A 12,783-nucleotide genomic window follows, 5' to 3' on the forward strand; every position below is an offset into this window, starting at 1 on the left:
CAAAAAGTCCCTGGAGATGGTGCACAATACTTTGGTGGTCCTTTCAGTTGACTATGTGTCTTGGCAAAAAACCCAGTTCATTCATAATAACCCGAAAAAAGGAAAAGTGTGGAAACTTTTCCTGACCTAAGGGACAGAAATAGCACCAAATAAGGGTATTCCAATAATTACATTGTGAGAAAAGGTACACTAGAAGCTGAGCCTACGGATAGTGCTCATTAAATGTCAAACACTTTACACATTGGCATTTGCATAGTGCAAAAGGTGACAGGAGACACACTTGCCGTTTGACTGAAAAATGGGCGTAGCTATTTTGATTTAAGAACCTTTAATTTTTCGACCTTTCCGTTAAACAAAGGAAATGGATATATTAAAAGTGTGTGTCTGTGTGTGTGTCTCTGTGTGCGTGTCTGTGTCTGTGTGCCTGTGTATGAATACATTACATGTCTGTTGCTACAAATATAGCTTCTAGCTGTAGAAAGCCTGCATTACTCGAGTAAGCTCACAATTGAGTAAACAGTTAAGCCCAATGTGTGTACACTAAAATTTCTGCTCAATGGGTGAATTCCAATAGGAACCAGACAAATTGCACAACTGGAATGAATGTTTATGGATTTTTGAGTGCAGGCGAAGGCAAAGACATTTAAAAAGACAAAAAAAGGCCACAGATTTTAATGTCTGTTGAATTATACTAACGCTCATTCCAACCGACATCACAATATAAATTAAATTGCTTCTTATCTCGAACCCATGGTTATTTTGCTAGTGTAACCTAACTGCTGCAATTCCCATTTCAAGTTAATATTTGCAATACTATACTTTTATCTAGCCTACAGTGTACATGACAATCAGGTTGAAACAGATTGAAAGACAGGCTACATTTCACTCACAATATCGGCAATTCTCAAAGGCTGTATTTGTACGCTTCATTTACACAAAGTTGTAGCTGTTAAGTTAGAGCAGGTGGGATCGATCGTCACAGGATGTAAATGGTTGGCAGATGATTTTAAATATTGTTTAATTATTAAATAACCGTTAAACATAATTCTTTATTAGGGAATGAAGTTACCTAAGAAACTAAAATAAATAAGTAGGCCTATAACAACAAAAGAAAGACATTGAATAGGTGCACAATCCATCAGGGAAGTTGCTAAGCCAAAACTTTTGCTCTGGTGGAGAATTTGAATGGTGAGTTGATTGGCAATGGTCTGCAAGCCTTCAGCGAGGCATTTGGCTGATCCTCTTTCCTAAAGTCCAATCCCACCTGTTTATATCTTTTAATGGATTGTTAACATTTGTTCAACTGAACTCAAAGAATGTTGCACAATGGTTACTGGTATCTAGTAACCAATGGGTATCAAGTCGTCCGAGTTTCTCCGCACCCTCTTCATTGCTTGATATAGCATGAAATACCTCATCAAACAGGTGGCTCATCTTTCATAATAAAGGTTAATGAAAAACATCCTTCCTTGGGTGTAACCAACAGGATGTTTCTCGTACAGCGCCTGTCAACTGGTCGACAAAACAGCAACACCACGCCTACATCAAAGCCTTCTGTCAAATAAATAATTCCTCTTCTAACCGATAACATCATGAGGTCAAGGAAAGTTGTGAAGGAGGATTCTTAAGAACTTAGGAAAATACAACTGCGGTGCCAAGAGAATCCAACTGCACCTCCGGCTATGTCATTGTGCGACGGCGGCTGTTATGGACTTGGGCCTTGTCTGTCACAAAGAAGAAGATTAAACGTCCTACCTGGACTCTGGATCACTCAAAATTCTATGTTTTTATTGAAAGAACATCACCCGTTACATACGCATAACATAAAAGCCCAGATGTCTTCACAACCCAAAGGCATTTATTCAAACAACATGAAAGTTGACTGGTTTCAGGGGGAAGTTAGCAGCCTCAATATCAATCACAATGAAAACAATATTAAACGTTGCATTGAACGTTGTGATCTAAACGCATATTATTTCAGTAACAACCTTAAAATGTTGCATTTGCCACACCAAAAACAAACGTCCATCTTTTTTTGCTGACAGCCACTTTTCCTTCCAATCAGGGGCACTGTACCAGTGAATGCTCATTATCGGGTCGTTATCGGGTCATATTGACTCACAACCTATTCTCTCGTTTTATTTTGGAGTTTAAACAGGATTTATCCTGTTTGTTTTTCATGGGCAACAGAAAGGCTCAGAGAAAGCGTTATGGTTTTCTTGGTTTTTCAATCATTCTCCGAAAACGGGTGCTTTATCCATAACAGCACATGTCTTGTAAATATGAGAGACGGCAATCGCAATCTTAAATACTTCAACATTTGCTAGATGGAAGTCTGGTTGGCTTTATGATCCAGTTGAACCAAGGAAGGATTACTCAAGAAAATCAGGAAGCACAACAGAAGGAATCCACATCATTCTAGGCCCTGGTCTTACCAATTTTCTTTTTATTTAACTTGCTATATTGAAAACACACAAAACAACCACCAGAATGTGAATGTGTCCAAGCAAACATTAATAGGAGGTTTCAGAAAATGAAGGTCAGGTTTGATTGCTCAAACCCTTTCCCATGCTAATGTTGAAAAATAATATCCTGATGCAAGGACGGAAGGAAGGAAGGTCCTTTCAAGTTATTGTGCGACTGGGCAAACTTAGTCTTAACTTAAGTACAAATTTAAACGTTTGCAAATGCTTTGTACAACATGTCAGAAAGCAAAGTCCCTCAACATTGTATAATACAGATATAGAAGAGTGTCATTGGTCTACTAAGGTAGGACATCGGCACATAGTACAATTGTCTCAAGCTAAAATGTAGCTACAACATCTTTGTATTAATAGATTAATCATCACAATACCTTCCTAATTATTTTCAAGAAATAAATTAAAGACTCATTTTAATCATTATATTAATATGGTTTAAAAAGTGAACTCTAAGAAGCACCTCAAGCACATACGTGTTTTCATTTTCCGTCACGTGAAATCCATACCTTAGGCACTTTATCCATCATGCGTTATCAAACCATCAAGGGAGAAACTGTACACCTACTGTAATGTCCTTCCGTTGTGTGGCCCCTTTGTTATGGTTATGTTAGTTACACCAATCCCTACGTATAATAAGTAAATATAGATCCGATACCCTGCAAGTGAAAGCTGTTGAGCTGAGGTATTGACTTAAGTTAGGTAAACCTGTACAGTGCTTATACCCATGCAGAAAAACAGTTGGATTGGTCACAGTGCTGGTAAAACGACAAAAAATAGGTACACAGTACAATGCACATGTGGACGTCTTCTACAGTCCTAAACAGTTATTATTTAATCTAAATCAATATTAAAAACCACCCTTTAAACCACAACATGATGAAGCAGTGACTGAGGCCATATTGGATGAACAGTGTACCCCTGTAGCTCCGGTGTGTTTGGATTGCGGGGTCTCGATTAAGGCGCTTGCTCAGTTGAACGCAGGGTTTCGAGCCCCCGACACGATGCCGGCGGGAACGCTCTTGCCCCTGAGGAGGGTGAGCGACAGTACGAAGAAGCACACGCTCACCACGCCGAGGATGACCACGCCCGAGAGGAGGGCGCTGGTCACCGCGTTAATCCGGAACGCAGGGGGTGACGGCTGGCCTGGTGGGGGGGGGGGGGGGGGGTTACGTTCATTATAACGTCATGTTAGTATTGATGCCCGTCTATCCATCTCACACTAGTGCTTTGCTTTATATTCTACACATGCTATTTGTTTGTAATCTGTGAAAGAGCTGGATATGGGGCACAGAATAGTATAGTGGCTTGCGTGTCACCCACTCATAGGCGAAAGGTTCTATGCTCAAACCCCGATGTCTCTGGACTCTACCTGTAGGCCCTCACTGAGATGTCCTAACCCCTACCTGTTCATTGATGCAACGCATGTGAACAGAAAATCATGTGTCATTCACTTTGGATGAAACATGGTAATTCATATATTTGTAAGTTAATAGAATTTGAACTACTTTGTCCTATAACCTATTGATGAATATAGTAAAGGGAACTCTCAACCGAATGTCTTACCCAGTTGTGAGTTGTTGGTGGGCGTTTCATCTGTGAAACAAAGAAAATACCATTAAAAGATCAACACAGACACTTAGTTACTGGTTTGTTATGCGATGCAAGCCAAGGACCAGTGGATTGTATAACAGTATAGGAGTCACCACCACACCCATGGGCTGTCAGGGGAGAGGCGTGTACACTCGGCTATCTTAGACACCTGAAAAATAGCTTTGTTAGACAATTCTCCAAACCTTCACATCGCTGTACTCGACTGTGTGGAACAACATTTGAGGAATTGTTCAATATTTATCTGTGTTTCATGCTCTCATTCGCAGGCGAACAAGCGGTTAAAAATCGACCTTGGTATGAATAAAACAAATTTCAGATTATCGGCATATGAAGAATTTGCAGTTTCATGACTTGTAATTATTTCATTGATGTGGGATACCCATAATGAACAATCACATTCAACGTGAAATAACCCGCACCTGTTAGCGATGAGCTATTGTTTTTAATTTCTGTTTAAATATAAACAATTCATGAATCCATCAAAGAACACCTTGACACTTGGCTAATCTATGCTTTCGTTGACGATCACGTCATTTCGGTGGCCCCTACTGGCACCTTACACAGTACAGGCCACTGTAGTCACTGGAAAGCGAGGGTGGGGTGTGTGTGGGGGGGAGGGATTCAGTTGGTTCCAAACTGCAAGTGGCCAAGCCAATTTTACTCAACCTTTTAATGTGTGTAAATATACTTGGCTAAATGTTTTTGGCTATAAGAGCACTGAGGAATGAATTTCGGTTTCTTTGGAGAAGTTGGGCTACAGGTATAAGTGGCTATTCATAATAATAATAATAATAATAATAATAATAATAATGCATTTTATTTTAAAAGCACCTTTCAAGGTACCCAAGGACACTGTACAAATAAATTGCATATAGTCAATGAAAGTACATACATAGTCAAATCAAAGTCACACACATGATCAGATAACACTGACAATATGGACATAGTACACTCAGACAGGGACAAAAAAAGAGAAGAAGTGTACAGGATGGACGTGGACACAGGCTGGGTACATATAAAGGCATAAATGCAGAGGGGAAAACACGCTCAGAGGGAGGTACAGTCATGACATTTGCGAAAGAGTGCACACAAGATGTAGAGATGAAAACTAAGAAAATAGGAAAAAAATGTAATGAGATAGTGCAAGTAGAATCAGGAGGCGGAAAGGAACGCTGAACTATTGGCAAAGCTAAAGGGAGATGTTCTATAGTACCACTGCGGGTGATGATTGGTCCGGCTGTGATCACTGCATTCCCAGAGGCTGAGGGAAGGGCCTCCTTCCCATCTAGGAGGTCCCTCTTTCTTCTGCTTCCACAAATCTGTCATTTCAGGATATAATGTTATATTTATCTGATATGATGCATATCATGTATAATGTACCAATACAGTTACAAATGGGTCTGATACAGAAGACCAATATGTTACTCATTCAAAACACATGTATTTTTGAGTATACATTTGAATGCAACAGTATTCAAATGAGGTGATAGCTCTTTGAAAGGGCATGAGCAGGTATCCAGTCTTCCATATTTTATTTCAGTATCTTCAAGAGAAACACATTTTTCTGACTGCTTCAATAGTTGAACGGCCTCTCAAAGGTTGTATTCATCATATTCAGAAATGTGATGCTTTCATGACAGTCGTGGCGAGCCATATAAGCCCACACTGCCATTGTTAGCCTCACCGGCATTAGCATCGGGCAGTCGTCGGATCGGCACAGCTTGGTGACGCAGTGCAGGAAGACGGTTGACATCTTCTGGTTCTTGTGCTTGACAAAGCGGAACACCTCAAAGGCAAAGCGTCCCATTTGGCTTTTCCCATTCTCAAACACCGTGGTCTGGGGGTCCTTATCACAGCTGAGGTGGGAGGAAAGAAAGGAGGAAGGAGACAGAAAAATAAATGAGCTGTCAATGGTCACTAGTCATGAGCAACCTCTAGAAATAAGCAATAGAACCCGACACAAGGGTCCAAAATGTAACTTTAACCCTTTCTACCGGCCAAGCAGTGTAACCCTACATATTGTAACTTCCAAATGTTCAAACCTATCTGACAATGGCTGGTGTTACCTTTGAGTTCACTCAGTTTATTTAAAGTTCCTCTGAGTTAATTACGATCAATAGAGTTAAATAGACTGAGAATGTTTGTTTGCAGTTACCTGAAGAAGAGGTCGTAGCGGAGATCGTCGTTGGGGTTCCCAGAGGGAGTGGTGTAACAGTAGTCCATCAGGACATTCCATCTATTGAGGAGAAAGGGCCACACAACAGCCACCTGTCAAGGTCTTCTTGACCTGAGTCACGTCATGAGCTGAACTACAGGTAAGACAACCAGATTGAAAAAAGCACTTGAAACCCTTCTTCTGGAAGCCACCCCAAAAAGAACAACTGTCATTTGGCCAATTATTGAATCGCTTCCAAAAAACGCAAAAAATGCGGTGACTAGGTCTCAAAGTGATAAAAAAGAGTCATAACCACTCTTGAGTTTAATATATATTTGTTTGTATGATGCTTACGTACAAATAAGAAAAGCTATTTCATAAGTGGCCTGTATCCGTCGAAAATAACGAAACATTATCAAGGCAATCCGGCCCAGTGCAGTTCTCAGGTAGACAAAATCAGAGACCCCATTAACACACCTAGCAACCAGTGTTTGCGTTAATAGCTCCTTCATCACAGTTCATGTCCATTCTCAACACATTTGAGACAATGACTCAGGGTTTATTTTACATGTAATAAAAAATGAGGATGCCCTTAAAGTAGGTCATCATAATCCTATTGTGTGGTAGTCCATTGGGTTGGCTTACCACTTCATATTATTTTACCGTGTGTGAAGAACGCACACGATAGGGAGTGGTTATCTATGTTATGAAGAGATATTGTGTGACTGGAATGAGTAATATGTGCTCCTTATAACTGTAAAGCCCCTTGGATTATTGAAAGGCGCTGTATAAAGCAAGTGTATTTTTTTTTTATTATATGCTGGATTTAAGATACACAATAATTACAGATAAAAGACACATTTCTCGGGCCAGGGATACTGCACAGAAAGCCTTATACTCACTTTATGTCTTCATAAAAGGGATAGGATGGGGGAGTCGATTCGAACTTGGGTTCAATGTAAGGGTTTTTTCCAGGGCAAATAGATTAGATACTGAAATTGTATTGGCTGAGACTGTCAATACCAATATTCCCTGCCAATATTTAACTTGTTAAAACTCATTTGCAAACAAGATTATAAAAATTAAATACTATAATAATTAAAGGAGAGCGTCCAACCTAATCATTCATCAAGCAGTCCTACTATGTTAAAGCAGAACTTCTGGGGGGATACGGCACAGAGCCTGGGCCAAAAATGCAAGGGGCGGAGTTACACCTTGATTCCTGTTTCTTCACGTTGATATTGTACCAAAGAAAACTTAATTTGTGAGTAAATTGAGTTTTCAGTAGGAATTCTCATCATTGTATTAGTTTAGTGGCCTGTCTACACGGTGTTGATTTGAAACCATTGACATTTTTCTTACAGTTTACTTCCTCCACCAACTTGATTGGTCGAAACAAATATGGAAAGTGAAACGCTACATTCACCCAAATTTGAGGTCTTCTGCCATTTGTGAGAATAGATTGAACCCTATTCTGAACTCCTGTTCAATTCAGTTGTATTAAATGGAAAAGTGTAGACCAGTGTTTGTGAAATACCTTCTGTCGAGGTTAGAGGCTCTCACAGCTGCAAACACACGTGTCTTCAGTGTGAGTCCCGCCATTGGGATGGACAGCTGCTGAACGTACGTCGAGTCCTGAACGACCACAACAGTAAAGGTTCATTCAGCTGTAATGGTTTTACCCTCTCTCTCGCTTTCTGTCTCTCCTCTCCCATTTTCGCCCCTGTGCAACGATAAATCGGTGCATATCTACTCCATCAACATAGATTATCTAGTCGCCATTGAGTCTTGTTCAGGGGCCACCAGTTGAATGGACTCAAGCGGACCAATGAGGTTGCAGTTAGCTCTGAATACAGGATGATTCAGGTTAAAACTGCGGCCATTAAGGGATTAGAGGCAATTTGTCCTCCGCTTTAGAAAGTATACAAAAGGATTACGAATTCTATGAATAAAACGTCAAACGCCTCAAACGCCCTATATAAATGCCATTTTATTTATACGGCAATACATTTTCATTCAAACCCTGACAATAATAGAATATTATAAAAACAACCGACGATTAGGTCCAAACCTACAGGTCAGTGTGGTGTGGAACTTACGTTGTAGAGCATCAGGTTCAAGGTGCTGATGAAGGTACCATTGCTTTCCTTCACGGAGATGGCTGCGGCTGACCTTTGTGACAAAAGAGCAGAGCTTTGTTGAGCTGACCGACAACTGAGAGCTGGAACACCAATCAAGGACATTTCGGTCAAAATTTTTGCTGAAATAGTTAGGAATTTGCCGTGCAGTCAACATTGATCTACACAGCAATCCCGTTTTCTTTGTCCCGTATGTTTCATCTCTCACAATTATCTTGAGTTAAACATTTGTAGCAAGCATACGATTGTTTGCATACCTTTTTTCCAAAGGCACAATGTAACATTGAGCATTTTAGTTGAAACACGCAACGTGTTGTTTGTGTGTAACTCACGAGGCCAGCTGAGTGTTGTTGACCAGGTACTCTAGAGGGTAGCTGCAGCTGAACTTGTAAAGCAAGCCGGGCAGGTAACTGACGATAGTGGGGGGGTCCGGCGTATCGATGTAACCCGAGACGTTGCCGATCTGCACAAGCGACATGTTCCCATAGGCGTTGGGCCCCTGACCTGTGGAGACCTGCGGTGAAGCCAGATGACACTCAGCTTTTCAAAGATCTACCCCCCCTCCGCAATACTGCTGGGGGGATTGCATCGTACCATTCTGGAATACAAATGTGCTGTGCCACGGTGCGAATCCCCAATCCCCCGTCTCTCCCTGTCTGTCCTCTGATGCCAGAGAAAGTTTGGGAACCCTGCCCGACTCATGACTGTAAATGATAGGAGCAGAGGGGGAACAAAGAGCTAATGCAATCAAACACACTCTGTGCTGGGAAATAAAAGGCTTTCAGGTGGAAAGTAGGGGCCACCATAACAGGCCGCCGGTTCCATCCATTCAACGATAAACCTATTTTTTGTAGCCTCAGTGCTGCTTGAAAAAAATATGGTATTACCTGCCTATTTTAATCATATACAATTTCAGGATTTGCCAAATGCTGTACGGTGGACAATAGCCTTACTATTTTTTATTAATCCTACCAATCAACCAACCCATAACCTGATTCAAGGTTTAATGTGAACCGCAGAACATTTGTTAACAAAGAACAAAATATGGGAGTAAAGGAACTGACCTAGGATTGACCATCAGTACTGAAGTGGCAAAGCAACACAGTATATCCTGTTAATATCAACATAGTATTTTGAATTTCAGATTTGATCCATTATGTGGATGGAATAGGCCACATGGAATAGGCCTACTAATGTTCAGTTCATTATTCTGTTTGATGTTGCATGGCTGTAAAAGTCCCTGAAGACCTTTTAACGTTACGTTGAACATAATCTTGATAAGCAAATCTTGATCTTTTATAAACCGAAACATCCCTTTAAGGGATTTTAGATCTAGCGTAGCTGAATCTGAAAACCCTTAAAATACTGTCACCCATTTTGTCTCTGTAAGTATTGACAGAGGAACCCACCCTTTAAAGCTGAATACTACACTGCTGTTTCTATGAGATAAGAACCACGGCCTTCTCTCCTTACCACCAGGGCGTTGCCGCAGGACTCCAGCGTCGCCAGGCTGATGCTAAAGAGCACTACGGTGGGGAAGGTGTTGTTGTTGATGAAGCCGCGGCAGTGGGCGTCGCCGTGGCGACCATTGAGGGCCAGGTCCGTGTCAGTGTAGCCGGAGAAGAGGACGGGGCAGAAGTTGATCTTGAGCGTGATGGTCTGTACCCCGCAGTACACACTGATGTCCCTCTCAGCTGCCGGACACCCACACACACACACACACACGCACGCACACACGCACGCACGCACGCACGCAAACACACGCACACACACGCACACACACACACACACACACACACACACACACACACACACACACACACACACACACACACACACACACACACACACACACACACACACACACACACACACACAAACACACAAACACAAAAACTGGCATCAGACCCAAAAGTTGCCCTTTTCTTTGTAATATATTATCTTCATTATGAATATTAACTACAAGAAGCAAATGTGGAGCAGTTTGGACAGATTTTGGTTATGGTGATAAATAGTTTGTATAATGTGTCAAACTATGGAAATACACTCCATTAAAATGTCATGTCAAAGATCCATCATATTTACGAAAATGTAAATATGATGAATGTTGAGACATGATATCAATTGTATTTAATTGTGTTATAAAGATGAAACTTTTAGGAAAAGCAACTTACAATGAAGGTGAAAACTTTGCATTTGTGTCCAAAAAGTAAAAAGTTGAATAAGCCCATTATTAAGATAGGTAGTAGTATATGCAGCTTACATATGAAGCTATTTAAATGGTCATCTATGATGGCTGCTTCTTAAGATAGGTATTTCTTACCAGGAAAGCGACTGTGGAAGTTGGCATCACAGTTGTATCCATTGAACTGACTTCCAACTGACAAGACCTTGATAAACAGTAATAGAATCAACAATATTTGCTCCATTTCAGCACCTGGAAGACAACAAGCAGAAAAGCTGTTTAGAAGTATAACACAGACGAGGTGAATATATGTCTAGACAATTTACGACATCGAAGTTGAAAGACAACGTTAAACTTTTCAAATAAACACCAAAAGAGAGGTAAAAGGTTGTTCTACTTCACATATCATCGACCTATACAAACATGAAATATAACCAAAGGACGACCTAACATAAAAAACGGATTCCCTGTGAAGGAAACAACTCCAGCAAACCATCGCCACCGACCGCATCCCCACCCCCATCCTCATCATAAAATGCATTCATCTGATCACAAATATCTGCCTCGCATCGTGCCTCGCGTCATCCGGTCCAATGAAGGTGGTGTGAGAGAGACTGGATGTGGGTAGACAGTGTCGTCCTCGCTCCCCGTTCCCCGGCAACTCACCCTGAAGCCTGCCCCGCTGAGCGGTTCTCCATATGTCTGGGACTGCCACCGGTGGTCGAATGGCACGGCCAGCATCCCCGGTCGAAGACTAGAAAACGGCACTGAGGATCAGGTGAGGGGGGCGGTAAAAAGAGGGATCCCCACACATAAGAGGTTCATTATTTCAACATGCCAGTGGTGGTGGGGGTATCGGTGGAGGGGGTCTTGGTTTGGGGGCTTTGGATTGTTGGGCGCTCATGGGAAGGGCCGCCGACAGGTTGAATTGTGTTTATACAAATCCCTTTCACGGCGGCAGGGAAACATGAGCAGCTTTTTGAAGTTTCCCACTCATATCCTTCTTGGGCCCAATCTGCCCCTGTCCACTGCGCACAAATGGTTTAACGCCGTATGAGGTCCAGTAGCTCCGAGCGGGGGTGTGTGTGTGTGTGTGTGGGGGGGGGGGGGGGGGGGGGGGGGGGGGAGTGGGGAGTGGAGGAGAGGGGGGGGGAATTATCTTTTCATCGCTTCATTGGCTCCTGGCTTGCTGACTGAGCGGACCCCCCTCCCCCCCCCCCCCCCGACACACACACACACATACACCTCCCCCCTTCCCTTCCTCCGTGTGCACCCTCCCTCCCTTCGATGGGAGTTTTTTGGGGGGAGGAAGGGTTGCGGGTGCAAAGCCCATAATCGCCGAGGCCAGTCTGTGGCGTAGGACACTACCCTGTGGTGTCCCCCCCACACACACACACACACACACACACTCGTGTCGGGTGATCCTCAGTCAACGCAGCAGCAGACCTGGCTAGACGTTACCCCTGAACCCCGCTCACACCTGCCTCCCCACCCCCACTGACAGCCACAACCCCGCTGACCCCCGTGTCCCGACAGAATCCCAGCAGGAGGAAAAGGCCGGAATAAAGAAGGAACAGAGAGGAGAGTGGAGCGTATCAAAGGAATCCGTGAGGGTCCAAGAGCTCAGGTCCACGTGTAGCGATAGGAAGTCCAGCCGTGTGGGGGTTATGCTTTGAGGAGCAGCCGGTTGAAACCTGTCTGAGGGCAAACGGGGCCGGCCTGCTGGGTCTGGAACATGAGATAGAGCCCAGCAGCGAGGGCTCAGTCCAAACCTCCTGGATTTAGGTCAACACGGTCAATACAATGGGATCACTTGTTTTTTCTTTTGACATCAATTGCAACTGTTCAGAGTTGGACTTTGAAACACATATACCTCAAACTCTTTGGGATTACATAACTTTTAGGTGTGTGTAAATATAATCAATCTAACTGAGAAGAAGGTTCAGAATTGTTTTTATCATCCCCACCTGTATCTTTTGTCTGCTGCAATAGTGCTGAGGCAGCATTTGTTAGGTCTTAAAGTAGTTCAAGTTACAGTGGTCAGGTCAAAAAGATAAGTCTATTATCTGCACTTACCTTTATGCATTTTTAAATAGGTCCACATTATTTTTGTCGTTTTTTTTGGCACAATCTCAATAATATCATTTAAGCTATACATTCAACTCTCCAGATGTGTAGTTGCAGTGCAGGGTCCATCGGTCCATTCATTTGATC

At 42.5% G+C, this 12,783-nt stretch overlaps 1 protein-coding gene and 1 long non-coding RNA gene across 2 annotated transcripts; one reads left to right on the top strand and one right to left on the bottom strand.

Annotated features, from left to right (window-relative positions):
• Nucleotides 1-2,629: 2,629 nt before the first annotated feature.
• On the bottom strand, nucleotides 2,630-11,566 carry zpld1a (zona pellucida-like domain containing 1a). Its single transcript, XM_060057070.1, has 11 exons — nucleotides 11,236-11,566; nucleotides 10,708-10,821; nucleotides 9,858-10,078; nucleotides 8,717-8,898; nucleotides 8,346-8,418; nucleotides 7,784-7,881; nucleotides 6,247-6,327; nucleotides 5,776-5,947; nucleotides 5,305-5,410; nucleotides 4,044-4,073; nucleotides 2,630-3,623 (listed from the first exon to the last, which is right to left on the bottom strand). Exons 2-11 carry the CDS (start codon nucleotides 10,811-10,813, stop codon nucleotides 3,448-3,450), a joined length of 1,245 nt encoding a protein of 414 aa, XP_059913053.1. The 5' UTR covers nucleotides 10,814-10,821; nucleotides 11,236-11,566; the 3' UTR covers nucleotides 2,630-3,447.
• On the top strand, nucleotides 6,211-10,281 carry LOC132461748 (uncharacterized). Its single transcript, XR_009526673.1, has 2 exons — nucleotides 6,211-6,406; nucleotides 9,864-10,281. It is a non-coding gene; the product is annotated as an uncharacterized LOC132461748 (long non-coding RNA).
• Nucleotides 11,567-12,783: the final 1,217 nt, after the last annotated feature.

The sequence above is a fragment of the Gadus macrocephalus genome, chromosome 7 (assembly GCF_031168955.1).
Source record: "Gadus macrocephalus chromosome 7, ASM3116895v1".
Lineage (NCBI taxonomy): Eukaryota > Metazoa > Chordata > Actinopteri > Gadiformes > Gadidae > Gadus > Gadus macrocephalus.